Raw genomic sequence first — 27,494 nt, 5'->3', positions numbered from 1 at the left:
GCTGACAGCTCTTCAAAGCCCTACAAATTGCTCGCCGGAGCGGCATTATTCATCTCAGCCGCGTCCCGGGGTGAGCCCTGTCAGCAAAGTTTGTTTTTCAGCCTCATTGGGCTTTTAGTGAGTGGAGGCAGCTCCGGCCCCTCACCCTGTCGTCAGGGCAGCAGGCGGGGGAGAAGGGCTAGAGCTGTTCCCCCCTCCCTGTCACTGTCGGTGGGGTGAGGGGTGGATCAGCCGAGCCATCCATCACCCGGGAACAGCGACCTCTGCCCCAACCCCACTGCTCTGCTGACGGGAGACAGAAGCTTTTACCCACCGCCACCGCTCGGAAAGACGGGGCACGTTGCAAGGGCATCATCATTCCACAGCGAGATCCTCATCCTGCATCCCCTACCACTGCAGATGGACAGAAATGCAAGATCTCAGCCCAAACCCAACCCCTTGGCACAGCTACAAAGGAAGCCCCATCCTGAATCCCACACAAAAGAGGCTGAAATTATTCCAGCTGTGGCTCAGAACCCCTCAGGACCCTGTGCCTCAAATTCCTTCGGTGTTTGAGGAGCCCCTTCTTTACTTTCTATATCCTGCTTAAAAAGTAAAGGTGATTTTTACTCCTGAGGAGCCTTTTTTCCTCCTCCCTATGACTTGCATGAAGTCACTTTACAGCCACACAGGCTTTGCCAGGGAAGCTGCTTAGCTCCATGGGGAATCCAAAAGGATAAAGCACAGGCTGAGCAGAACCAGGAGCAGGCTTGGCCCCATTTTTCAGACCCATTGAAGCTTCAAATGTCAGAGTAGCTCCATGGAGGATAAAACACAACATTAGTGGAGCCAGGAGCTGGTTTGGTCCCATTTTTCAGACCTGTTGAAACTGTCCAAGTAGTTTCATGGAGAATCCAAAGGGATAAAACACAGTGTCCACAGAGTCAGGAGCAGGTTTGGTCCCATTCTTCAGACCTGTTGAAGCTTCCCAAGTTTGAGCGGACTTTGCATGGCATGGATGGGCTGTGCTCCCCACGGGGAGCCCCAGCTGGGTCTCATCCCACTCCTTGATCCCTCTGCACCCTGGTAAGCCAGGATCCAGAGGAGGAGTACAAGCTGCGTGCAAACCCATGTGTTTGTTGCGGGGAGGCTGCGATTCCTTGTTCCCTGACAGCACCAGACTGTGGGTCTGGGCTGGGTGCTCGCTGCCAGCTGACACTGGAGACTGGAAACAAACCACTCTGTGGGCTTGCAACCAAGTTCAACTGCCAAGGAGATCTCCAAAAGCTGGCTCCTTCCTCCCAGCACCACTGGGGAAGTGAAATGGGAATGGTTCCTGGAGGGAGGGACTGACTTTTAAGGGTTTTAAAGACCTTTAAAAGACTAGGTGACCTTTAAAGGTCCCTTCCAACCCAAACTCTCCTATGACTTCTGCTGACTTGGGGGCTGATTCCCCTTAGCTGAGCCCTGCTGCGAGATCCACAAGGATCCTGGCGAGCCCATTTCCCTCTCCTCCTTCCCTGTGAGGAAGGCAACTGAGAGATGATCCATGGCACGTTATCGATCTGCTCGGTGCTGTGCCCAAGTCCTGACAAAATTAGGGAGCCGTCTGGCTCTGCAACACACACCAGTCATTTGAACAGCCAGCAGAGCCTCCCACTTCGTGCCTGGGAATACATTATCCACAGGTTGCAGGGAGATGAGGAAAATATCATTATCCCCGTGCCTTGGCCTTTTGCGGGGAGCTCAGCACACATCCATCAGCCCCAGCATCCTGCAGAGGAGATGCTCGGCACAGAGGCAGTGTGTCAAGGAGCTGGTCCCCCTCCTTAGGAAAACAAAACAGATGGATGTGGTAGCCAGCATCCTGATTTCTCAGGACACTAGTCCGAGCTGCAGCCCTGAGATGAAACCCCTCACCCCTATGACGTTACCCCTCTCCAGCCCCAGCATCACTGACTCCCCAAAGTCAGTAATCAATCAGATCACTCAAATCCTGCCTGAATTTAGGCAGATACTTGGTCTCTCAAACCTCAGTTTAGGGTTCGCTTTCACTGTGCACTGCAGGGTCAACATATGGTGCCTTGAGACACTCAGGATTGGACCACCAAGAGCCAAAACAGCTCCAGACCCACAAGTACCTCCCAGCTTGCTCTGGGCTACAGCGTCCCAGGAGCATTTTTAGAGGTTTAAAACCAGCTCTACCTGTTTCTTCCCCATAACCCAGGACAGCTCAGCCACCCTTCAACACATTGTCCATCACTCCAGGCCTCCCAGGAGGGCAGGAGCCAGCATTCCCCCCACCTCTCAGCTTTTACTTCTTAAATAAAATCCATCCTGGCAAATACTTGCTGGGTGACATCAGCAGCAGGTGATTTATTGCATTCCCTCCAGGGGCCCAGGAGCGAGATTGCATTTGCTAATGCCTCTCCTTACGCCCCTGGCCCAGCTCCGCATCCCGCTCCACATCCCAGCTGATTGCTATCGATTCCCGCAGCTCCAAAGAGTTTCCGTCTAGACCTTTGCTGAGCAAACTCAATCAGACCTCGCTAATAAGCATCTCTGGCCAGTAATTTTTTGGCGGATCAGGCCGGGAATAACAGATGCGCTGGGAGATGAAGTGCCGCGAAGGGCCCGGAGTCGCTCTGGGGTGCCACGGGTTTGTGGTGCTCAGCATCCTGCCCGCAGCACGTGGAGCAAGGAGAGCAGCTCAGCTCCAGTACCCTGTAACTCACTTGAAATACACATTCCAAGTCTCCCAGAGCCACTAGCTCCACGTTCCAGCACAAGAGAAAGAGCCATGGCATGCAGCAGGCAGCCTCTGTGCAGGGCACCCTGCAGGACAGAGGGATGACAACCCAAATTTGGCCCTACAACCTCACCAGTGGAGTCACCAGGACCAAAGAACGTGTCCAGCATTAAGAACATCCTCATGACTGCACCCTGGCCACGAGCCATCCTGTGCAGTATCCTCTGTCATCTCTTCAGCACCGCAGCCCAGAGCTGGGGGGCTGAGGGAGGGCTGCCGGCCCATCCCTGAACCAGCAGCTTTTGCCCACGGCCAGGAGGCTGCAGGCGGCCTTGCCACCCATCCTACCATCCCAAACTCTCCCACCAGGACTCCCTGGAGGGAGAAGAGAGCCCAGAGCATGCCTGGGGAAGGTCCATGAGATCAGTCCCCTCTCCAGCGCTGCAATCCAGCTTTGAACGCTGTTTTTGCAGGTGTGTGAGACACCTCCGAGAGCAGCACAGACAACACATCAACGGGTGTGTTATTCTTCCAGCGAGATGCAGGAAATGGAGCCCCTGGGGTAAGGGTTGTCTTTTTTTTTTTCCTTTATTTAGACAGCTTTTAACACAACTAAGGGAAGAAAAACACAGCCTCTTGGACTGTTGCAGCCCTGCCCAATGATTTCTGCTGCTTAAGTCTAGATTTGAGCTGCAGGGTGAAATATTTAAGACATGGCAGGCCAAGATGCCCACACTCAGCATTTTAAGGCCTTTCAGGTGATGCCATCCACTGCCTGGGCCCAGCCAGCATGCAGGGATGTGTTTTGGTAGTAAAAATGCATAGTTTGGTGTCTCATTCCCCCATTCGTGGAGTTGTGGGAGCAGCGCTGGTACCCAAGGACGGGATGGAGGTTCCAATGTTCCCTTCCACCCCTCCATCTCCTCCCCAGCACTGGAAGCCACGATAAATAATAGCATTTTATATTAATTTAGGGTGGTGTTTTCTCCATGGGCTGCACTCACCTGCGCTGGCGAGGAGGCTGGGTCTGGGCTGTGCCCTGGTGAGGAGAGGTGGAAGCTGCTGCAACTCAGCACAGCAGGCACTGAGGAGGAGGAGGAAGGATGCTCACCTGAGCCACCCAGGAGCTCCGGGGAGGAGCTGAGCTCAGGGTCAGCCTGCAGCCTCTAGGGGAAAGAAAAAGGTTTTGAAGACTCAGCTTTGAGATCCAAAACCCCTTTCCCATTCCTGTCAGTGTCCCAGGGCGACCCCTCTGTATCTCAGCTCCTTCCTCTAACAGTCAAGCTCAGAACCTCATCCTTCAGGGGCAGAACCTTTGATAGAAATCAAAAAAAAAAAAAACCAAAGAAGCAAAGAAAAAAACACCCAACTAAAACAGCCACAACCACCCCAACAACACTTATTTTAGACTTAGAGACACCCCCTAAGTACCCCTAGGGATTGCTCCTCCACAGCCCCAGTTGCCTCAGGAAAATAAAGAAAAGAACACACCTATACGTAATTAATTAATTAAATTATTAATGAATTTTGTAACAGCCCAGCCCTCTCTCCATCCTTTATAGGGAGCACTGCCCAGCTCCCCACTGCCTCTGAAGGGGGCTGGCTGCTCCCAGTGCTTAGAAGAGTGAGGTAGAGGAGGGCAGGGAGATGCTGAGGTGCTTCATCCTTCCTGGGGGTCTTCCTGGACCACCCAGAAGGTAAGGGGGATGCAGGTGGGCTGGAAATTCTGGTCTTACAAGTGCTGTAGGGGCAAGATGTAGGTCTTGTAGATGGTAGGGCACGGTTGGACCATGCTGTGGTGGAAAGAACCAGGTGAATACCCCATAAGGGATCTCTTCCTACAGCTCTGAGCATGGTTTAGGCACAGAATCCTCTTTCCTGGCTTTGCTCAGGTGGCTGTGATCTCACCAAGACCCTGACAGCACTTTAAGCTTGTCCCAGCTTGCTCCTTTTCTGGACAAAGAGGATCATAGGGCCATTTAGGTTGGAGAAGACCCTTAAGGTGAAGTCCAACCAGAGAGTAACCCAGCTCTGTGGTGTTCACCACTAAACCATGTCCCTAAGTGCCACATCTACATGTTTTTTGAATGCTTCTGGGGATGGTGACTCCACCACTGCCCTGGGCAGCCTGTGCCAGTGGAGAAATTCAGGGGGAAACTGAGGCAGGTCTGTGCTGTGTCCCAAAGCCGCCCTTCAAAGCCATGGAAACCACTGCCTTTCTCCTTTTTCTCCAGCTGAAGCCAATGTGGGACCATCCAGCTACTCTAGGGCCACATCCTGTCCTAAACAGACCTGTTTGCTCTCTAGCCCCCAAATCTGGGCTCTCCTACCTCGGCGAAGTGGGCATGGCCCTCCGTGGGCAGCGAGTGATAAGCGGACTCCGGTGTGCTGAGTGAGCGGCAGGAAATTCCCAGATCTGGGGACGCTGGGGCTGCTCCTGCTGCCTGCTGGTCCTCCTGGGAGCTGGGGGAGCGCGGTGGGGGTGCAGCCGGCGTGGGGGGTGGCCGGTGCTCGTGCAGGGACGCGGTGAAGGCCAGGCGGCCGCAGTGCATCGCCGGCTGCTCGCTGCCCACCCGCAGCAAGGCCACCACGGCGCTGTAGCGGTACCAGTCCTCGTTCCTCCTGGCAGAGAGCTTCAGCCGGGGCTGGTCAGGGCGGGGGTAGATGGCAAAGAAGGCTTCCCCCACCCGCCTGCCCCTCCTCAGGCTCTCTGCCCGCCCGGGGTAGCGCAGGGCCTCGATGTGGAGCCGCACGTCATGGTTCTTGTCATTCTTGCAGAAACCTGCAGGGTGGGGGGTGAAGTCTTCCTTAGGAATGCTGGTGGTCCCAGGAGCATCTCCTGGGCTCATTCCTCAGCAGCCCTGCTTAGCTCTGCTCTGTGAGCACTAGAAAACGGGTTATCCAGCCTGCACATGTCTAGATCTTGGGCAGGGGTGTTGGCCCCAAGCTGGACCTGCCCCATCCATCCCATGAAACTCAGACAGCTTTGACCCCAGCTCACTGGTTTGGTGGAGGTGTGAGTGTGGTACGGGGCCTGCAAGCCTGAGACGAGCTGTGCTTGCTCCAGATCCGAGCTCCTGGGTCACCTCCCCTGTCAGACAATCCCCGTGGTGCCCAACCCCCTTACCTCTGGGCAGGGTGAATGTGAACTTCCTCCTCTGGAAGGAGTAGATCTGGTTGAGGTGTCTCTGCTCGACGGTGTCGGTGGTGCTGGTGCTGCTCCGGGCGGCGTTCCCGCTGTTGACACGGAGCCGGATGCCGGCGCCGGAGCCCTGCAGCAGCGGGTTCTCCACCGTGAGCCTCAGGGCGTAGCAGCCCCGACGGTTAAACTGGGCACTCACCACCTCGAACTCAAAATCCAGGGTTTTCTCCTCAGCCTTCAGCCGGGAGCGCTGCAGGGTCAGGGGGATGTGAGGCTCCCCTGCTTTGCCCGCCATGGGGACAGAGTAGGATTTGGGGATAAAGCCTCCTTGGAGCAGGGAGTCTGAAGGTCTCTTCCCTGGAGGAAGCCTTCCTGGCAGCCTGGGGCAGGTTTCTGGGCCAAGCCAGCTCTGATTCCGCTCTCCTCTCCGGCAGGGAAAATGCCTGGAGGTGCCCCTGGGTGTGTGTTGGCCTCACATCTCCGCAGGCAGCTTTCAAAGGCAGCAAACAAGGAAAATAAATCCCCGTCTCTGAAAAATCATCCTTCGGTGCCGTGGGGAGCTGCCGAGAGCTTTCCTGCCCCTGTGCAACGGCAAGACAGACACTTTGAACTCCAGTTTGTTTGCTGGGGAACCAGGTAACTAGATGCAAAGTGGTGGCTGCCTTCCAACAACAGCCCAGAATATCCAGGGTGACGCTGAACGCTGTGACACACACGTGTGCAGGCAGGGTGTGCATTGATGGCTCCTTGAACCCTTTTCCTTGGGACATCCACCTCAAAGGAGTGTGCTGGAGGCTCCAGGAGATGCGGGTGTTGAGGATGGTACAAGCTCTGACTGTTGCTCCCATGTTTTGCTGGCCCTAATTCTGCTCCTCCTGCACCCGTGGGTTGTTTTTGGATCTCTGCTGGGATCAGGCAGCCAAGTTGGGATCTCAGTGGTGCAGGGAGGGCTGGGCCTGTCCCAGGAGTCAGGGTTGGGCTGCAGAAGGGGAAGTGGGGCTGCTGGGGTGCCTGAAGGAGAGTCAGGAGCATTCTGGGGTGACCTGGGTCAGACCTGCCTACAAAGGGGTTTTGGTCCAAGGCTGCTTTTCCCAGAATCACACAGGCTGCTCTTTCCCACGCTGGAGTGTGTGTTTCTGGCTGGTGCAACTAGAGCTGAGCTCCCTTCCTAGTAAGCCTGCTGCTGAGCCAGCTGAGCATCCCAAGGTTGGTCCCACCATGGATATTTCAGGACTGACATCAAGGGGGTTGGTGGTCTGGGTCAGGCAGGAGCTGGAAGCTCAGTCTGATCCTCACCAGAGCACCCTGTCATATCTCCTTCCCCCATTACCACTGAGAATAGCACGTTCCCACAGTTTTCGGGATGTCTCCAGTGAAACGTGAGCCGGAGCTGGGCTAGCAGGTGGTCCTTCTCTAAGACAGCCCCATACTCCATATAAAAAACCACATTCCAAGCTTTTCACGCTGGTGCAGGCTTGAAACAACAAGATTATCCTTGAGGGGAACGGGCTGGGGGATAAAACACCATCTGGGACCCTGCGGCGTAAGATTTTGGTGGGTTTTCTTTTCCCCCCTAGTATGGGAGCAGCCCAGGCACCTGCAAGGCATCCAGCCAAAATCTGCTCCAAAATGCCTGCCTCCAAGAATCCCTTTGGCCATGTGCATGGGCCATGGATGGAGTTCAAAAATAAATCCTGTTCTCCCACACCTCCCTGGAAGCACCAGTTGTGTGTCCCGGACCTTCCTCAGTTTCTCTTTGGGGAACAAAGACGTGGGTTGATGTCCCACCTGGAGGAATTGTCCTGGACATGACCTTGGCTCATGGATTTAACCTCCCACTGTGGTGAGGATGTCAGGATGAGGATGCTGTGGAGATCAGGATGAAGACAGAAGGCAAATAGGTCATAATTCAGGGGTTTGGGGCACTGAGTTGGAGTAGAAGGAAAGGGTGCTCTGAGTGGTGCAAAGCCTGAGCTGGTGAAATGAGGAGGGGGAGTCATTCCACTGCCAGTCAAGCCAATGTCTCCAGGGAAATGCTGATGGGTGGATTGCTTCCTTGGGAGGGCTGAGTGCATAAATGCTTTCAGTGGTGCTGGAGGAATTGGTGGCTCTTTCCCCTCATGTGTGGAGACACAGTGCTCCCAAAGCAGAACTGTGCTGGAGAAGGTGGTTTTTCCCAGGATCCCAGAGATGGCTTGAATTGAGTGTGTGATGCTACTCTGAGCTGTTCCAGGTACAAATTCCTAGTAATTTGGTCTGCTGGTCTCATCTGGAGGTGTCACCATGTGCAGCTGGGACTTGCCTCAGCCCCCCTTGTACCCCATGCCACTGAGCTGGGCTCTGCTTCCCTGGGGCTCAGCAGCAGGAGGAATCCAGAGGATAAAACTGATGCCTGTGGGAAGGATCATACCCTGGTCCTCAGCTCCCAAATGCTCCTGGAAGTTTCCTTTGCCTCAATTAAAACCCTTCCAGGTTCTAATGTGGGGAAGCGGGAGCTATTTCATCCTTAACTAGCCTGCTTAATTTCCTCCCTGCCCTTGTGCAAACACATTACAGAGCCATCGCTAATGACAACATCATCAAAGACTAATTTTCCCATAATCTAATCTAAGGCATGGCTCATTCCTGCAGAGTTTTCCTGGCTGTACCAGAGACACACGTGCAGCACGTCAGGAGGTGCCACCCCCGTTGTGTTAATGGGGCATATCTGGGGCTGAGACCCTCCTTTGCCCCCCAGAAAGGTGAATACCAGTTTCCACAGCTTTGTTGGGTGTGAGGCTGATTCACAGGATTGTGTGAGGTCTGTCTGTCTTGGCAGCCTGTGGATTTTTGTTCTGTGGAATGAAAGGGTCCCCGATGGCTGGAGCTCTGCCTGTGTAATGAGCTCAAGGTTTGGGTCTGGAAAGCTGAGTGTTCTGGCCACAGGTGTGTTTAGGCTGTCCTTAGCTCTGTTTCTCCATGTGAAATTCCTTTTCCTGAGGGAGAGATCCCCACCAGCACAGTCGGGTTCGACCTGGATCTCAATGCTGCAGCTCCTCACCCAGTGTTACAAGATAAAACAGGCTCAGGACACCAATGCACACAAAGAGAGGATATTTCTCCAGAGACTAAGAAAAAGGGATTTCCTCATCCCTGGAAGTGTTCAAGGCAAGGTTGGATGGGGCTTGGAGCAACCTGGTCTAGTGGAAGGGCAGGGAGTGGAACAAGATGGGCTTTGAGATCCCTTCCAACCCAAACCATTCTGTGATTCCATGATTTGGGGGAGATCTTATCATGTGGGGCCTGCAGTGAGGGGCCAGCAGTGTTGGAGGGGCTCTGCATCCTCCAACTGCTGCACAGGACTGGGAGAGGTGTGAGAAGCAGGAAAACCATCCCATCTCCATGCTTATCCAGCACAAGCTGCAGCACCTTGGGATGCCATTGATCTCCTGACAACCACACATCCCAGGCTTGTGGCTGGTTTCCCGACAGCCATTTTTGAGTTGACAATGCAAAACTGAAGTTTTGCATTATTTGTTGGAATACCAACTCTTTGTAGGGTATTAGAGTGCCTCGAGGTGTTTTGGTAGCTACAAAGCCCTTCCAGGGCTGGTGTGTGTCTATGTAATGGTCACTTTATGAAGATCAGGATGGATATTGCCGGCATATTTTTGTCTAGGAGGGAGGAAAACCCCCTGTGACTCTGAATTTCAGCCCCTTCCCTCCCTACCAGCTGTTTTCCCAGTCTCTCAGCTTTCCCAGGAAGCAGCTTTGGGATCCAACAGCAGTGTTTCTTATTTAAAAACAATCCCAGGGAAAGGAAAAAGAAAACAACAAACCCTCAGGTCATTTTGTTTAGTGTTGCCACAAGGTTTTGGCTAAAAATTAAGCTAAATCTTCGACCCTAATTAGTTTTCTTTTGCTTGGCTTGCTGTCACATGTGGGCTGTGTGTGTATTTGTCCAGATTATATATTTTTTCCTAAGCTGGTGTCTCCTGGACTGTGTGGGAAGGGTGTGTTGGCCAAGGGGCAGGTGGATGAGAGCAGTGGTAAAGCTTCCTGTTGCTCCCAGCTGCTCCCACCCGCCCCTAGGCTAAAGCATCCCCCAGTTCTTATCCTAAAATGTTTTGCATCCCTTTCCCACTGCTGTGGGACCATCACTCTGCACCTTCAGCACTTCCTGTGTGAGCCCTGGGCAGGATCCAGCCATGTCCAGGGTGGTGGTGTCCCCAAACCAGGGATGCTTGTCCCCAGGGATGTTTGTCCCCAAGCTCTTCACCCACCAAAACTTTCCTTCCCAGTTCCCAGCTGCACTGGGTGAGGGGAAAAAACAAATAAAGCCGCAAGATTTGGGCGAAGGGTTGGGCTCGGCTGATTTACACCCGTCAGGAGCTGGTCCTTTGTTTTATCCTGGGAGGAAGGAGAGACGTTTTCATCCCGAGGCAGGCATGCAGCAGCATCTCTATCCCTGGGTTTCCCCCTAAATTTCAGCGTGGAGGGAGCAGTTAAACCCCAGCTGAGCCGGCGGAGCGCTGTGGAAGAAGGGGGCTGGCTCAAGCTGCCTCCTCTCCCGAAAAGCTCTGCCGAATCAAAGGGAGAGCCGAGCACGGGGTTGGTTGCTTTTAATTTTCTAAACCCCAGGGTGGCCCCCAGCCAAGGCCTCCTGGCGATGGAGGGGATAAAGTTCCCTGAGCCACCGCGAGCCTCCGTTCACTCGCCAGTGCTCTGAACTTTGCGTTTGGGTTTGCATGGCTGCATCCACGCCCGACCCCCGCCAGCCAGTGCTTTAGGCCCCGCTTAGCAAGGCCACACTGCTCCAGAGACCCCTGCCCAGCTGAGCCTCTAGGTGCCTTCCAAGGAGGTGGGCGACTGGAAGAAGGTAACTTTATTTTGGTCTCTTTTCCTCTTTTCCCACCCCTCTTCTGTTGTTTCTTCTTCAGACTTGGCGTGGCGGGGGGGAGCCGGGTTTACACCGCGGAGCTGATTGCTCCAGGTTGTAAATGCGGCTCCTGTTTACTTACAGAGAGTCAAATCCTGCTCTGGGGGGGTGCAGACCCCCTGCCAAATCCCAGCTCTGCCCTTCAGTAGGGGTTTTACCTCCAGATTTGCTTTTCCTGGGGGATGCTCCTTCCCCCAGCAGCAGAGGAGCAGAGGTTATAGGGTGCTCTGCCTTGGATTCCCCCAGCACTGCTTCCCACACCGATGGATGACTGTGCCAGCAGGTTTTACTGTGATCCTCCAAACTTTTCCCCTTTCCTGGCTTCTGGGGGTTGTGAGCAGCAGGTGCTGCTGCCTTTGCTTTGAAACGAAGAACCAAGGATGGGGGTCAGGAGCCTAAAAATAAGCTTAAACAGCCTCCTTGGCTTAAATGTTTAAGCTGCCTTTGCTTTTAAAATGCAAAAAGGGGCTTTTTTTTGCCTTTCTGGTGAGTTTGTTTATGATCTCCGCTGTGGATTTATTATCTGCAAGCTCCAGCTCTGCGAAGGGAGAGGGTTTGTGAAGCCTTGGAGCAGCTCCACGGCTCTCTCCGGGTGGTGGAAGTCGAGGTGCTGGAGGGATTTAGAGGGGATGGGGGGCGGAGGAGCTGAGGGGGTGGGGTGGGGACGGGACTTGGATCAGCTGAGAACCAGCCGGAGCTGGGAGGAGGGAGGAAAATGTTGTCACAATGGGATGAAACACTTCCTCCGGACCCTTCCCTGCCCCCGGGGCTTTCCTGATGGGATAAGGAGAGTTCACCACATATCCACTCATCAGGCTTCCCCACATCCACTCATCAGTGCAATGAGTTCAGCGTTCTCAGCACCCTGGGACTGAGGCTGTCCCTGGGGGGAAGGGTGGAGAGCGACTTCCCGGAGGCCCCAGCATCCAGCTGGAGGGTCCAGGGTGTGTGTGGGCTCCTTGTCACTTGTGTTTGGAGAACTTGGAGACAGCTCTGCTTTTCCTGAAAGTCTTCAAAAAGCAAGGGCTGGCTGGGGCATCTTTGGGGCTTGAAGGACTCCAGAGTTACCAGTGGAGGGAACAGATGGGACCAATTGTCCCCTTGTCCCTCCCAGCTGAGCACAAGTGGCTGCAAACCAACCTTTCTCGTCTCATTTTTGGGGCTGGAACACTGAGTTTAGTGGAGTTTGGGGCTGCAGTTGGCTGCCTTGGCTTGTGCCAATGACAGATCAGGTTTTGCCTCTCCAGGCATCATCTGAAGCTGCTAAATCCACCTTTGGGAAGCCCATCCTCTTTTTGACGCCCTCCAAAGCCACCCCTGTGCCACCTGGCTTTGCAGGTCCCGGCGCAGCTCCTGAACAAGCAATTGAATTAGAGGAGGTCTTGCTTAAACAGCCCCCCTTCTTCCCCCGGCCCAAGGGCTCCCTGAACAATTGTGAAATGAGATCTTTATCATTTTTATTAAAAGCTGTACACAAGGCATCACCATTAGGCTGGATGGGAGGAGGGAAGAGGGGTAATTCCCTTATGGCTCCCTTCCTCCCCTCCCAGTTTAATTCATAGTGGTGGGATGCAAAAGCTCCCCGGAGAGTGATGGATAGTGGGAAATGAAGAATATGAAGGAGTTTTATTGAGCCCATCAATCTCGGGCGAGGCTGCTGCGATCAAAGGCCCAGCCTGTTTCTGCAGAGGTTACACAGAGGAGCAAAGAGATCGGGTTTCGGGGAAACCCGGGGCATGGGGGGGCTGCAAAGCCAGAGAGCTCCTGGCTCAGCCCGGGCTGGAGGAGCCGGCGCCCGTCGAGCTGGGTGGAGAGCTGGGGCCCTGCCCTGGCTGGGGATGCTGATCCCGCTGAGCTTTTGGCACACCTGCCCCTCCTCTCCTGGGACACCGGGATTTGCAGCCTGAGCAGGAATCATAGGATGGTTTGGGTTGGAAGGGACCTTAAGGATCATCTAGTCCAACCCCCTTCCACTATTCCAGGTTGCTCCAAGCCCCGTCCAACCTGGTCTTGGACACTTCCAGGGATGGGGCAGCCACAGCTTCTCTGGGCAACCTGTGCCAGGGCCTCCCCACCCTCACAGTAAATAGGGAGTTAACCCTTTCCTGTTCCACGTGAGGCTGGAAGCCCTCATGGAATGCTTCTCCCCAGCCCAAATGCCCGCCCCCAGTTAGGTCTCTCCTCCAGCACCTGGCAATAAGAGATGCATTGGTGTCCAGGTTGGGATGTCCCTGTGTCACACCATCGTGGCTTGGCTGATGGTGTCCAGCAGACAGGTTGGAGGCTCTGAAGCACCTCCTGGTTTCTCCAGACCTTTCACAAATGGTGACCCAGATGTTGCCACCCTGCGTGGTAGACCACAAGAGGAGACCATCTCCTGGAACAGGACAGCACCCACCTCATGAGGATGAGTGGGTGGAACTGGAGGACTTGAAGATCACCTGGTGCTGAGACAGTGTTGACTCATCTTGGTTCCAAACCCAGACAGGAATGGGCAGCGGAGCTCTGAGATCCAGGTGTGTGTGATACTCCAAGCAGGATGTTTTGGAAGGGGATATGACACACCACCCAAAGAAACTGTCAGTTCTATCTTGAGACATTGCTGCCTGCCTGCTGAGAGTTGTGTGCACCAGACATCTCATAGAGCCTTTCTCTCCATCCCTTCCTGCTTTTCTCTGGCCTCCATGTCCCCGAGTGGCTGCAAATCCAGGCATTGGCAAGGTGGCATCAGTGGTGGATCACAGTGATGATGCTGCCTGGCTGGGCTGGTGGGAAGGTGCATCTTGTTTCTGCTCATTGTCCTTCTTTGGGTGATGCCAGGGGGAGGAGAGGGGGGCACGGACAATCCCAGCGTGGCTTTTGGAGCTGATTCTTTATCCTGATGCTGCATTCTCAGGATGCTCTCCTGTTCCAAGGTTGGCATGGCTTGCTTTACCTGTCTAAATCCCATCCCCTGCTTTCAAACCCTGCCAGCCTTTGGTGACCCCACAGGAGGGGAATGGGACTTCCAGACCTGTGTGTGCACTGCCATGAACTTTACAGGCTCCTTCTACCTTTTTACAGAGTGCTGCATTCCTGGGAGGTGAGGTCAGAGCTGCTTCCCTGCACAGGCGAAACCAAGGGATGGCTGGAGAGTCGATTCCTTGAGGCTGGGACACTCAGGGGTCAGGGATGGGGGGCTGGGATCCATCCCAGTTGGATGCTCTCCTGGGGTTGGGGGGGTTCATCCTTCCATGGGATGGTGGTGGCATCTGGATTGGGACCAAAAGGTGGAGTGGGAGGATCTTCTTTCTAGCTGAGTTGTGGTGCTCTGGGAAGGGAGGTGAAGATCCCAGGCCTTACACCCTGACATAGAGAGAGTCCCTGGAAAACCTGACTGGGGGATGCGATGTCCATCAGGCAGTGTGGCCATGGTGACAAGGTGACAAGTGCCACTTGTCTGTCAGAGCCAGGGCTGCCTGCAGGGCTACAGCCCTGATCTGGGGAATCTCTTTGAAGCTGTGCTGGACCCACCACGGTCCCTGGTGAACACCAGCTGTACAAACAACAGCCCAGAGCAAAGCTGCTGGCTCAGTCATCCATCTCCCACCCATCCCACTGAGGAGCCCTGCGAGAGTTCGGTGACATCCCCGAGCTGTGGGATGGGGTTTCCCAAGGTCCTGGGCTGTTCCCAGGGCTTGGAGGCTGCACCAAGCATTGCTGCCTGGCATTTGGAGATATCTTTGGGCACTTCTTTTCTGACAGCAGTGTTAGATGAGGCATGTTGCAGCTTGTGCGGTGTAGCTCTGGGACAGCAGCAGAGGGTGTGGGGCTGTGCGGGCCAAAATCATCAAAAAATAATTGGGAGAAGGAGAAATGAGAGCCTGTTGGGTCTGGCACCACGGCAAATCCTCCTTCCTCTTTATTGCTGCAAAGGGAGAGGGACTGGGGGAGGCTGAATGTCACGGGGAGCATCTGGTGGCACAGAGGGACACTGGGGACACAGATCACGGTCAGATCTCATCCCCCTTTCAGCAGCCGAGCCCAAAACTTGACCCTTGCGCTGGTTTTCAAGTCGTCGGCGTAAAAACTGTTAAACAACCCAAACAAAGGCTCCAAGTCTATCAGCGTCCCGCGGCGGGCAGGGAGCGGCCGCGGTGATTAGGTGTGCCCTGAGCACTCGGGATGTGCGGCGGGGGAGGGTGTTCGCCCCTTATCCCTCCTCCGAGTCCAGATAAAAGCTGGATCCTTGGGGGCACAGCCGGATTTTGAAAGCTCCCGGTCCTCCCCCGGCTGCGGGAGTGACCCGAGAAGATAAAGCCTCCTGGCTCAACGCCTCCATCCCTCATTTTCAAGTGCCCAGGAGGGCCCACCTTGTGCAAACCCGGTCACCTTCTGCCTCTGCTGCCTCTCGCCATCTCTCTCCAGCCCACAGAGGGAGGAAGGAGACGGCCATGGCAGCCAACGGCTCCGGTGGGATGCACGATGCTCTCCTGGACAGCAGCCTTGCCAGCGATGACGACCTCCTTTCCAACTGGTACATCTACGAAACCATGGAGCCGGCCGTGCCACAGGATGAGTAAGTGTCCAGCCCCGCTGGCAGGTGCCACATGTCCCCCTGTCCCTGCTGGGATCGGACAACCTCCTCCCAGCTGCTCTATCCCCTTTCCACAGAGCAACATCCCCAGAGCAGCAGAGCCGGGATTTGTGTCCGGGCGAGGTGATTTAAGAGGCTCCTTTTGGCCCCTTAAATTGCCTAATTTCTTCCAAGTGCCCCTGGCAAAGTCTGGGGTAAATCCTGCAGTGGGGATCTCTGCTAGTTACCCTCACTTTTCCTCAACCTTCCCCAAAATTCAAAGTCAAGTGCATGGGGTTCACCTGCTGCCCTGACCCCCTTGAAGCTCCCAGAGACTTTCCTGGCTGCTCTGACTCCATGATTCTGGGTTTGGAACCATCCTCATGACACAGCCTTAATCCCGTCCCAGTTCTCTGCCAGCATCCGTGCAGATTTTGGCTGGCAGTGAGGAAAGTTGGCAGCACAACCCAATCTACTTGGACACTCTGACAGGTTCCTGCATGGCACAGTGACCCTGAATAGGTTTCCTACTTGCAAAATAGGGCTTGCATCTCTGGGCTTGCATGGATGTCCTCTCCCTCTCCCTTCAAATTAGTGTATCCATGGGTCCTGTAAAGCCTATTCCCTCCCCATCCATGATGATCCACTTGTTAACTGAGTGTATTCCAAAGGGCAGTGCTGTGTTTCCCACGGGGATGGGACCCCAGGGCCCAACCTTGCAGCAAAGACCCAGGACTTTGTGCCCTCCTAGTTCAGTGCCCTTCCCAAGGACAAGAGAACTCCTGATGGGAGGGGAAACTGAGGCATGGAGCAGCAGGGCAATTTATCCAACATATCCCCAAGGCTCAAAGTCGGGCATCCCAAGGCCCATCTATCAGGATCTATTGTCCCTCTGTTGACTTAGTCCTCCACGGATGGGTACCTAATCCTGAGGATAACCGGGAGGGGATCCCAGCAGTGACCAACCCAAAGGGTTCCTTCTCATCCCTTATCTTTCTCATTGTGAAACAGGCTTTGAAATCCCCTTGCCCAGCCTTGGTTTCCCCAGGTGAAGCCCCACCTGTGTGACCTCCACCTTTGCTAGAATCTTTCCGGGGATATTTTCTGGGTGTCCCCCAAGCCATGGTCAGTGAAGAGATGGAGGCAGCACTGGAGGATTTTCCCACCTGATGGCTTCTGGATGCTCTGGATTTAGATGCTGAAGCCTTGGTGATATCCAAAAGGTGTTTGGTATCCCTGTACTCTCAATCATGCCAGGAGGATTTTCTGAGCCTGGATATTTTTGGACAGCAGGAATTTTCTGGTCTATCCAAGGCCAGTCACTGGCAGCTGGTCCTATAAAGCCTTTTTGTGGCAGTTTGGTGACAGGCTTGGACATATGATGCCTGGAAAATCCCAATTTCTCTATTAGACCCTTCCTTGCAGGCTTGCTCGTGGGAGCTCCCATCTCTGCCCACCCCATTGGAGCTGTGGGGTTCGGGAGGGCAGAAGGGCTTTGGGGGAGTGTCTTCCCCTGTAAGTTATCGGGTTCAGGAGGTTCCCACATGCGAGTTATGGGGCTTAAGGGGGGTTCAGCTCTCCGGCACAGGGATTTACTGCCCAGTGTTGGGTGAGGGTGTCTGGGCACAGTCGTGCCTGACCTTGGGGAGAGGAGGAGGGCTGTGCCAAAGCAGAGATTAAGGGATGTAACAGAGGCCAGGAATGAATAAATAAAGCCAAGCCTGACGTCTGCTCGGCTGGCCTTGGCTGAGGGGGAGCAGCTCTGGGACCCCAGGCAGCCGTCTCCTCCATCATCCCAAGCTGTGGGACGGGTCCCTCTCCCATGGGAAAGGCATCAAAACGTCCTACAAGCAGCCTCCCAGCTGGAGTGCTGTGCCTTAGGCAGGAAGAACTGCTGCATTCCCTGAGAAGCCGGAGCCAGAAGGGACATGGGTGTAAAAGAGGCAAAGGCAGGGTTTCATCCATCCTCGCTGAACTGTTCTGTCTCGCTGTCCTGGTACATGCAGGAGATTACCCAGTCCCTGTGGGGCTCAGCTTGAGGCCTCTGCTGGGGGTTATCTCTCCCTCTTGGTCATAAAATCATCTCAGGAGGGTGACTTCATCCCTGGTTACTGAGGGTTGTGCAACGCAGCACTTGGGAGGTTTATTCCAGACGGACATCTCCGCTGTGCCGTGTGCGTGACCGTCACCCCAGCACCTTTGCTTTTCCCTTTTGGGGCTAAGAACAACCACACATGATTTCCCCCTGCTCTTTCTAGCATGTTTCCTGCTGTAATCCCAGACTGTGAGCCCACTGTTTCTCCCAGAATGTATCACATCTGCATGGCACCCATCTCTGTAAGTACCTGACGAGTACCACAGGGTGAGTTATCTGCTCCAATATCCTGTTTGCTGCCCCCCAATTTGGGTCATGCCCTCTCAATTATCAGGGCTGAGCTCTGCAGCTGGAGCTGGGATGCTTTTGGAAAGCACTCACACCTCTCCAGACCTTGTTCTGTACCTGTAGTCAATGGAAGGGTTTGATTTATGGTGGGACTTGATGATCTTGGGTGTCTTTTTCAACCTAAATGATTCCATAGTTCTATGATTTCCTTTTATTTTTTCCCAGTATGTTCCCTCTGAGACACTTAGAGCCTCTGACTCCTCCAGGCAGGTTGAGAAGTGCCTGTCCCTGCTTCAGCCATGGCTGGGTTTAGGGTGTAGGGTGTGAAATGGTGTCTCCATGGAGGCTCCCATCACACAGCATCATGCCCCAGACTTCCCCTCCGTGTATTTACTGCTCCCCTGGTTGTGTTCCTGGCAGCTGGCCGTGCTCCTGGGCTTGTCCTTGCTGGTGAAGCGCAGGCGCCTCCACCAGAGCTGCTGGAACGGTGTCCCAGGACTGCTCAGGTACCTTGGCCCTGCGCCCCAGCCCTCAGGGTCCCTGTCACCATGCAGCCAAGGGGGTGGCAGGAGGAGATAAACCAGCTTGGCAAGGGGACACAGTGCCCACAATCTGGTGTCAGGCTCATTCCTTCCTTGGCTTGCAGCCCAGCCAACTTTCTGGAAGAGGAAGGCAACCAAGGGCTGGTGGCTGCGGTGTTCGGCATCCTCTTCTCCTCCCTGTGCGTGCTGGTCTTGGACAGGGACCCTCTGCCATTCATCTCCCACTCCTCCCAGAGCACCCGGGGTAAGGCCAGCACCCTCCTGGCCCCTTCCCACCCAGCCCAGGGGACACCCCGAGCACCCTGTTTGCTCTGGTCCATACTGACGGCGCTGCCTTCTCTTGCGTGTTTTGCTCTCCCTTCCCTCTTCCCTCCATCCCACCACCCAGAGTACTGGAAGATCATGGCTTTGCTCTACTACCCAGCCTTCTACTACCCCCTGATCGCCTGTGCCACTGTCCGGCACAGGCTCAGCTACCTTGTGGGCTGCCTGCTGTCCTGGTGCCACTGCGTGGTCCACATCTGGCAGAGGGTGGATTGTCCCCAGTCACCAAAGGTGTGTGTCCCACTTCCTGGGGAAGGAGTGGAGAGCTGGCCAAAGCCTGGAGGTGGCTTTCTCACAACCTCCTTGGAGTGACACCGTGGTGTCACCCACCCGGGATTAGACCCCCGGGCTGGGGTGGTGCCATGTGACATCTCTGCTCCCCCCCAGATATACAGGTACTACTCCACACTCTCGTACATCCCCATCATCCTCTGCCTTGTCCTCTTAAGCCTTTGGTATCCAGCCCTGCTCGTCAGGAGCTTCACCGTCCAGGAGGAGACCTTGGATAAGGAGGTAATGAAGACCCATGGGGCAACTCAGGGAGAACCCCTGGAGGGACCAGCATGGTTTTGGGGACTTTCCTGCCCCGCTGCCTTGGGGGATCAGGAGATCTGGGGTGCTCCCAGTGCACGTGTTCCCCACTTTGCTCAGGCACTGGAATTGACTCTGTTTATATCACTGGATTTGAAAAGGGAGTGAAAAATCCATCTTTGGAGTAAACTCCTTAGTACAAGAGGCTTAAGGCATCAATGCTTCCCCTTCAGGCCGGGACTGGGGTCGCCTTGTTTTCCCAGCAGGCTGGATAATCCCTGGCCCTTTGAGAAGTGCCGGGGCTTTGTTGGGAAGAGAGGAGGAAAAACCTACTTCAAAACAAAGGAAAAAGCCAGCCCAAGTGTGGCCTGAAGTGACCCCCCAGGCACTTACTGGGAGCTGGCTGATGGGAAGGAGAGATTTCAGCCGTCCTACCGGTGTGTCTGGTTTTGGGCTGCTTTGTTGATGGGAACAAGGCAGGTTTGTTTCCACCTTTGCTGTACCAGAAGATTTGCTGCCCACATCTCTTCCAACATATTCCTTGCAAAAACGAGGGCTGGAAAGCCATCACCTGCATCTCATACAGAGATGCCAGTGATGGGTGGGTGGCCAGGGGTAGTAGAGCAAAGAGATGGATGCTGGGTGGGATGCAGATGCTCTGCCCCCCCAGATCAGAGTTCCTGTGCTGAAATCAGGCAACTTATCACTGCTTTCCTCAAGGTTACAGGGAGAGGGTATTACAAGAAGTACCTAAAGGCTGTCCTATCCAAACGCCCTCGGAAGGGAAGGTAAGGATGGCATCTTCCCATGGCACTGCCAGTTCAGCGAGCACCTGTGTCAGCCCTGCAATGGGACAGAGAGGCTCCCTGTCCCAAAGGACATGCTCTTCACCCTGTCCTTCCTCCTCCAGCTCCACGAAGATAGAAGAGAGCCTCCTCTCAAGGATCCAGACGTATTTATGCTCCTACATCTACACTCCTGAGGAAGGTGGGCTGGGGGTGCTCTCCTGGCTGCAGCAGCAGCTCGGCAAACAGGCTGCCTGCCCTTCCCCAGGGACAGCAAATGCCTTTCTTGGCTCCTGCCCCAAAGCATCTGTGCCACGGCAGCTGCCACGCGCCACGCGAGCGACGCCTCTGCGTGTGGGGTGGGGACATGGACCCCCCGCGCCCCCGGGGGACGTGGGTGGGCTGAGGCAGTGAGGTTCAGGCACAGGTTGTGCCAATAGCACAGAATCATGGAATGGCTTGGGTTGGAAGGGACCTCAAAGGTCATCCAGTCCCGGACAGTCAGGGACCAACAGAGACAGCTTCCACTATCCCAGGTTGCTCCAAGCCCTGTCCAACCTGGCCTTGTACACTTCCAGGGATGGGGCAGCCACTGCTTCTCTGGGCAGCCTGTGCCAGGGCCTCACCACCCTCATAGGGAAGAATATAAACAGCCTGGTGCTTGATAAGGCTGTGATAAGGGAATAAAATCTGCCATAAGTGGATTAAATCCCTAATAGACCAGGAATGGGGAGCTATGCCTTGCTCTGTCTCCCATGGAAGAAGCAGGGGGTGTCCCAGGAGGTGGCAGCCCAGGGGCCATGGCATGCAGCTGCTGGCATTTGGCGCTGTGGGCACAAAAGATTTCATGGAAAAGGAGGATGGACCCATAGAGCCAAAGTACAGAGAAACCACTCCCAGCTACATATCCACACAGGATTTCCCTGTGGAAATCCCGACTAATATTAACCATCCTGTTTCAGTGCTTTCCCTGGGGTGTTTGCTTTGGCTGCTGGGTTGGGTGGACCTGCAGCCAGCTCCCTTCTTCCCCCATGATCCCACATCTTGGCTCCTGTCTGATTCTGCCTTATAGGTTTCCGGATCCCCCTGAAGCTCGTTGTGTCCATAACCATGGCTGTGATCGCTGTCTACCAGGTGATGCTGGTGATTAAATGCCAAGCAGAGCCCCTTCCCTGCCTCCTGGCCACATCTTCTCAAGGCAGAGGAGCCCAGAGGTCACTGCCATGCCACAATTTTGGCTATGGGAACAGTATTAACGTGCCTCAAGGAATTACCATCCCCTGCTGAGCTGCACCAACCGGCCATGTGCTCCCAGGGCTCAGCCAGCCCTAAGTCTTTAAGCCAAGGTGATGGCTTGGCAGTGGGATGCCGTGACCCGGGGCTCACGTGTCTCTGCTCCTTCACAGGTCGCCCTGCTGCTCCTGGTAGCCTTCGTTCCCACCATCCAGATCGTGCGGGCGGGAATGACGAAGGACGTCGTGGTGTTGTTGGTCCAGTTTGGCTTGGTGCCCTCAGACAACCCAGCTGTCCCAGGTGACATGGAGAAGGAGCTCAACATTGTCAAGCACTACCTGTGGTCGCTGGAAGGTGGGTTCCCAGCCAGGTCCTGCATCCATAGGTGGTTTCTGGAGGGTTTCAGAACTTACCAGAGAGATTTCTAATCCAGAGCATGGTCAGTGATAAGGCAGCTTCCAGAGGGACTTCGGAGCCAGCTGCCAAAACCCCAGACATGAAAGGCGGTGGTGTGAGCCTGGTGCTGTGCCAACTCCGAGCAGCCGCCACATGCCAAGGTGGGCAGGGCTGGGAGGGAGAGCAGGCAGGGCTGGCAGGGAGAGCAGGCAGGGCTGGCAGGGAGAGCAGGCAGGGCCGCGCTGCAGATGCTGCCCTTCGGCTGCGGGCTTTGATATGTGCTGGAATCGAGCAGATGGCCCCCGGCCCCCTGGATAATTGAAAGCCTGGAATGGGGGTAGCAGGGATGCCACCCCTCCCTCCACAGCACTACCTTGGGGTACCACCGACCCCGGGAAGGCTTTTTATGGCTCTTCCTGAATCACCAAGCCTCTCTCATCATGTTTTTTTCCCCCCCTGACATCTCCATCCCTCCTACCAGACTTCCTTCCCCCCCTGTTGCTTTCCCCCCAGCATCCACTTTTCCGAGAGCACCTTCCCAGGCTCTCTCCATCGCACCACCTGCTTATCACAGCTTGCTCCAATGATTTTTCCAGTGCTGGGCCAGCCTAACTGCTTGGATTTCCCTTGACAGCTTGTCTTTCCCTTTCCCTGTCTCATCAGTTCACACATGGAATTTGGAGATCCCTGTGTTGCGAAGGAGAGAGGGAGGGAAACTGAGGTGTGGTACCATGCAACCCCGTAACTCAGCCCCTGCAATGCTCCTTAAATACATTTTCCAGTAAAATTCCATTCCTGGGGCTGGCCACAGGCTGGCTGATCCAGCCTTTCCCTGTGCTCCTCCACAGTGTGCTACATCTGCTCGCTGGTGCTGTGCTGCCTCCTGACCTGTGCCATGCTCCTGAGGACGCTGGTGATGCACAGGTATGGATGGTGTCCCTGCTCCGTTGGCTTTGTCCTTGCCACTGAGCCGGGATGCAGCTGGACTCTCTCCCCAGGAATAACCTGAAGGCACTTTACCAAGGGGCCGTGCTGGACGTGTTCTACAAAGCCCATATCCTCCGCCCATCCCGACAAGCCATCGTCTGCTGGATGAGCTTTGCCGGCTTCCAGACAGCTTTTGCCTGCTTGGGTAAAGGACTCTGGGGGCAGAAGGGGGCGGAGGGGTGGTGGATCCCCACCTTGCACAGTCTATCCTGGAATTAAGCATCTCTTCCCCCTTTCTCACCCCGTTTTGCAGAGGGATGGCTGTGAGGCTTTTGTTCCCCTTTCCCCAAACACAATCTGTCCTTCTGCGGGAAGGACCATGCTGAACACCAAATGGTCAGGAATTAAAATAGGAAGGGGGGGTGGGTGGGATGATGATTCATTTTGGCTCAAGCCCAAATATTTTGATTTGAGAAGCTGTCACAGAATCTCGTGCAAAGGGCTGTCTCCCCCAGCCCTGGTCATTCTGGGTGTTCCTTACTGTGCCCCTTCCCCATCACAGCCCGCGTCTCCCTGCCTGGGAGGGAGAGGCCACTGCAGGGATGGGTGGAGGACATCAAATAGGGTGTAAATCTTTACCCCACCATGGTTTGGAGACATTTTAAGGCCTCTCTGCCCCATGGGAGGTGACTCTGCTCATTGTCTGCCAACAATCAACTGTATCAGCACTCCGAGGTCAGGCAGGGGAGTCAGGCTGAGCGTCCAGGGGTGTGATGGAAGGACAGGAGTGACCATCCCTTGGGAAAGCAGACCAGTTTTGCAGGCACATTGCTGAGCTTAGTGCAGAGGTAGGAGCTGGGGAGCCCCCCAGGAGCTCCTTGCACCAGCTTTCCACAAGCCACTCAGTGCTCAGTGCATCCCTGATAGAGCTGGATCTCGCCTCCTTCTTAAAACTCTTGGATTTCAAGTGATTAAAGTAGAGCAGGGGCGGTGAAGCACCAACTTGAGCACAAGGAAACACAGTCGCTGCTGATCTTGGTGTGATTTATGATTAGAAATCAGAGCTCAGGCTGGATTTTATGATGAGACATCATAGTTGCAGCCCCGAGTGATGGCTCTTCTCAGCGGGGATAATGTGGGGAGTGATAAGAAAGACTGAACTTGTAATTAAATCCTGCACAGAGCATCGTGTTCGGAGCGGGGGAGGCAGGTAAGGATCTCACGGGCATTTTATGGGATTAAAATGAAAATCATGTTCAGCAATGAGCATGGATCTGGGGAATGAGAGCAAAAATGAGAACTGCTTCTCCATCCTCCCCCTCCATGGTTTCTCTCTTTCTCTGTGTCTCCCTCCCAGGTCTCCTCATCCAGCAAGTGATCTTCTTCTTCTGCTCGGTGGTGTTTGCCTTCCTCGTTGTCATCCCTCTCCAGTACAGCACGAGCAGCCCCTTCTTCACAATCGTTCAGAACATGTGGTGAGTGCTCCCAGCCCTCGGGAAGGGACGGAAGACCCACGTGGGTGCCATGGCCGTGATGTGCTTTGGGGTGTTCTACTGGGGGCTCTTCCAGCTTTGCTGGATGTTTCTGCTGCCTGGGACGGTGTCTCATGTGTGGCACCCTCCCGGTGTCCAACCTGTCTCTTCCCTCCCGCCCAGGCCCTTCTGGCTGACCCTGGTGGTTGCCGTCATTGTGCAACATTTGGCAGCTCACTACCAGTTCCTGGAGCAGCATCCCCTCCGGAAGGAGCTCACCAACAGGTATGGGGACATGGTGAGCCTTGGGGACAGAGCTCACCCTCCCGAGGCCCAGCACTCTAGGACTGTGTTAGGTTTACACATGTCCCTGGTGTGGTGTCCACTGGGTCATGAGCTCAAGGGAATTCGAGGTGTTTAAGTGGCTTGATGCTCCCAGGGAAGTTTCTTTAGGTGCTTTAGAGGGCCACAGTCCATTTGCAGCCTTGATTTTGGTGGGGGGAAACTGGTGAGGTCTGCACCCTGCCCTATCACCTCCTGAGGAAGTCCGGATCCACCAGGATCGGCTGGACCAGCTCAGTTCTGGCAGCAGATGTGGTCACACGTGGTGTCACAGCCTAAGATGTGTCACAGCCTAAGATGTGCCTTACGCTGAAGGCCGGGGTGATGGATGGATCTAAGTGTCCTGCTCCATCCACCAAAGGCACTTCCACCACCTCCACCACTCACCTGGCACAGCAGGGAGGCTGCTGTGGGCTCTTCTGGCCTCCATGGGAGCTGGTGCCCTCCATCCCAAACCACCAGCTTCATGCTTTGTCTGGTTTCCAAGTCTTTGAGGAGAAAAGGAGACTCTGTGTGTGCTGAAGGCCAAGCTCTGAGGTCCTGACAGTGCTCTGAGAGCCTGGAAGGGTGTTTGCCTCTCTCCATGGGATGGAGACACCTCAGATGGAGATTGTGTCTGATGAGGAGGGAGGGAAGGGAGGGAGGCTTATTTTGGCAGGTTTCTCTGGCAGGGAAGGGCTGTGCTTCCCATCCCGTGGTGTTTGTCTTCCGTGCTCTTCCTTCTCCACCCACAGGCGAGCCCTCTACATAGTCACCTACCTGCTCTTCCCCATCAACGTCCTGGTGGGTGTCCTGGCTGGGGTGTGGAGGATGGTCATTTCTGGCCTTTACAATGCCATCCACTTCTGCCAGCTGGACATCAGCCTGCTGAACCGGGGCGTGGAGACCTTCGACCCAGGTAGGGCATGGAGAGGGTCCCCCTGCAGCCCCTCTGGGAACATGGGAGCCCTTCTCCCACCCCTGAACTCCTGGGGGAGGTGGTCTGGGGCTCCTCCGTTGCCTGGAGCTGCCAGGACTGAGAGTGGCTTCAAACCACCTGCGTTCAGAAATGGGAAAACTGGAGCAAGTGGCTTCTCCTGATGCCTACTTGGTCCTGCTTTTCTATCCCAAAAGGTGGGATAGAAACCTTCTGGGTTTCACCAATGGCCAGACCTCATTTCCACAAGCAGCAGACCCCCATCTCTCCTGTCCTAAAGGCAGAAGGAAAGGGACCTCAGCCCTTCCCCTGCTTTTCCTGCTGGGATTTTGGGAGCGGAGTTCATCCCCAGCATTGAAGGCAGGGCAGAGCTGGAGCCTGGCAAACAACCCTCCCCTGTGCTCCAGGGTGGGAGGGATGGGGGGGATCCAGGAAGTCTGACCCCACCAGATGCATTGACTATGAGCTCTGTCCCCCCAGGCTACCACACTTACTGCCACTATCTGAAAATCGAGGTCAGCCAGTCCCACCCAGTGATGAAAGCTTTCTGCTTGCTGCTTCTCCAGCCAGCCCGGCCAGAGCGGCCGGCGGCACCTCAGCCCAGCCACGTGGAAGAGGGTGAGACCTTCCCACCTTCAACCAGGGGGAGGCACAGCCGTCACCGTGGGGTGGCATCAGGGCCTCCTCTGTGGGTTTGCTGCTCCTCTGGAGATGCTGGTGGTGTTTTGGGTAAAGGGAGCATGGAGGGTTGTGGTTCTGGTGACCTCTCTACTTTTATGCCGCCTTTCCTTGGATTGTGGACATCAAATCACAATCTCCATCACAGGAGTTGCTCCTGTGCGAGGGCAGGATGAGGCTTCCAGGGGTGTGGATGGAATCTTGGCAGCCCCAGCAAGATGGAGCTGGGGTTGAGATCATAGAAACCCAAAAGGGTTTGAGATGGAAGAGACCTTAAAACTCTTCTTGTTCCACCCCCTGCCATGGGCAGGGACACCTTCCACTATCCCAGGTTGCTCCAAGCCCCATCCAACCTGGCCTTGGACACTTCCAGGGATGGGGTAGCTACAGCTTCTCTGGGCAACCTGTGCCAGGGCCCCACCACCCTCACAGAGAAGGATTCCTTCCCAATATCCCATCTAACCCTGCCCTGTGTCAGTGGGAAGCCATTCCCCCTCATCTTTTCTCTCCATGCCCTTGTCCAAAGTCCCTCTCTGTCTCTCTTGGAGCTTCTTTAGGTACTAAAATCATTGCCCCCCATTCCCATGTCCTTCCAGGCATCCAGCTGATGCAGCCCGAGCGGACGCCCCTGAGCAGAGCGCGGGTGAAGCGGAGCCGAGCCCGTTGGGGGTTGGCTTACACGCTGCTCAATAACCCCTCGCTGACGGCCTGCCGGAAAACCGCCCTCTCCGACCCCACGGCCAACGGCACCCAGCTCAGCCCCCCCAAGCCCTGACCTACAGAGAAGCCCCCCACCTCTCTCTCTGCCTCCATGCACGCTCCTGTCCCATCCCGTTCCCGTCTCCTGTTGACTCTAATCCTGCACCGACAGGAGTTTTGGGCACCTCTTGCCCCTCTCCAGCCTCCGGACCCTTTCCAGCGGTGTTGGGGGCTGGTTTTTATCTCTAGGTCCATGCTGAGCCACTCCCAAGGCCCAGAGGTGGCGACAACTGGGTCACCTCCAAGCCTGACCTGGAAGGAGATGAGCCAAGCTAAACCCTTCCGGCATCTCAGAGATATTTTAGGAGTCACTCCTGCAATGAGCCCACCTGTTCTCAACAGCTGCCTTTCCGACACGTGGCAAGGCAGGCAAACCCCCCAGTGCCAGGGCATAAGGAAGGAGGGAGAGGGTGTGTGGAGGGATCCTTAACCATCCTGAGCACAAGGAATTACCTGCATCTCAACGTGATCCCCACTGCCAACCCCATCCGCAGCTTCTCCCTTTCTGATCCTGGCTCCCTTCGGGCACTGTGCCTAACCCTGGGACTTGCTTTTTTTCCCAATTCTGTGAAGGATAAAATCCCATGTGCCCGTGTTCTGGGCTGTGAGGCTGCAGAGCTGTTTGTTTTCTGTCCACCTCTGTCCTCTCACCCCCCCAGTGCCTCTTGTTGCCACCCCGTTCTGTTCAAAGCCAGCAGCTCCCAGGGTAGGTGTCCCTCCGAGCGAGACGAGCTTGAATCCGTAGGAACCAGTTTCATACCTCGCTTGGATGTGCCGAGTCGGGGAAGGTTAATAAATCACATACCTCATTCCTACACTCGGGGTGTCCTTGGTCTCTTGGATGTTCCCAAATCAGGCAGGGG

The 27,494-nt window shown here is 55.2% G+C and overlaps 2 protein-coding genes across 2 annotated transcripts in view; one reads left to right on the top strand and one right to left on the bottom strand.

Moving 5' to 3' along the window:
- The window catches only part of CCDC33 (coiled-coil domain containing 33), a 41,946-nt gene extending 35,527 nt beyond the window's left edge, over nucleotides 1-6,419 (bottom strand). The window contains exons 1-3 of the mRNA XM_027712323.2: nucleotides 5,856-6,419; nucleotides 5,059-5,510; nucleotides 3,733-3,894 (exon numbers count right to left, since the gene is read on the bottom strand). Coding sequence (XP_027568124.2) covers nucleotides 3,733-3,894; nucleotides 5,059-5,510; nucleotides 5,856-6,165 — 924 coding nt within the window. The 5' untranslated portion in view covers nucleotides 6,166-6,419. The remainder of the gene's footprint in view (nucleotides 1-3,732; nucleotides 3,895-5,058; nucleotides 5,511-5,855) is intronic.
- On the top strand, nucleotides 3,259-27,448 carry STRA6 (signaling receptor and transporter of retinol STRA6). Its single transcript, XM_039379261.1, has 18 exons — nucleotides 3,259-3,290; nucleotides 15,196-15,346; nucleotides 17,602-17,680; nucleotides 18,147-18,232; nucleotides 18,373-18,512; nucleotides 18,657-18,823; nucleotides 18,980-19,105; nucleotides 19,844-19,911; nucleotides 20,034-20,110; nucleotides 20,981-21,042; nucleotides 21,315-21,495; nucleotides 22,386-22,461; nucleotides 22,536-22,669; nucleotides 23,822-23,939; nucleotides 24,120-24,221; nucleotides 25,013-25,176; nucleotides 25,675-25,812; nucleotides 26,469-27,448. Exons 2-18 carry the CDS (start codon nucleotides 15,222-15,224, stop codon nucleotides 26,645-26,647), a joined length of 2,022 nt encoding a protein of 673 aa, XP_039235195.1. The 5' UTR covers nucleotides 3,259-3,290; nucleotides 15,196-15,221; the 3' UTR covers nucleotides 26,648-27,448.
- The last annotated feature ends 46 nt before the right edge of the window (nucleotides 27,449-27,494 follow it).

This window comes from Pipra filicauda, unplaced genomic scaffold, assembly GCF_003945595.2.
Source record: "Pipra filicauda isolate LSUMZ 115617 unplaced genomic scaffold, ASM394559v2 scaffold161_size1661140_pilon, whole genome shotgun sequence".
Lineage (NCBI taxonomy): Eukaryota > Metazoa > Chordata > Aves > Passeriformes > Pipridae > Pipra > Pipra filicauda.
Note: the sequence above shows the minus strand (reverse complement) of the source record. Positions and strands in the feature narration are given on the sequence as shown.

What these genes read in the sequence shown, in the direction of transcription:
- STRA6 (XM_039379261.1), top strand. Translation starts at nt 15,222, where the DNA reads ATGGCAGCCAACGGCTCCGGTGGGATGCACGATGCTCTCCTGGACAGC. An exon ending in TCTGCATGGCACCCATCTCT is followed by an intron (nt 17,681 to 18,146) that starts GTAAGTACCTGA and finishes TGTTCCTGGCAG; the next exon opens with CTGGCCGTGCTCCTGGGCTT. An exon ending in AGGACGCTGGTGATGCACAG is followed by an intron (nt 22,462 to 22,535) that starts GTATGGATGGTG and finishes CTCTCTCCCCAG; the next exon opens with GAATAACCTGAAGGCACTTT.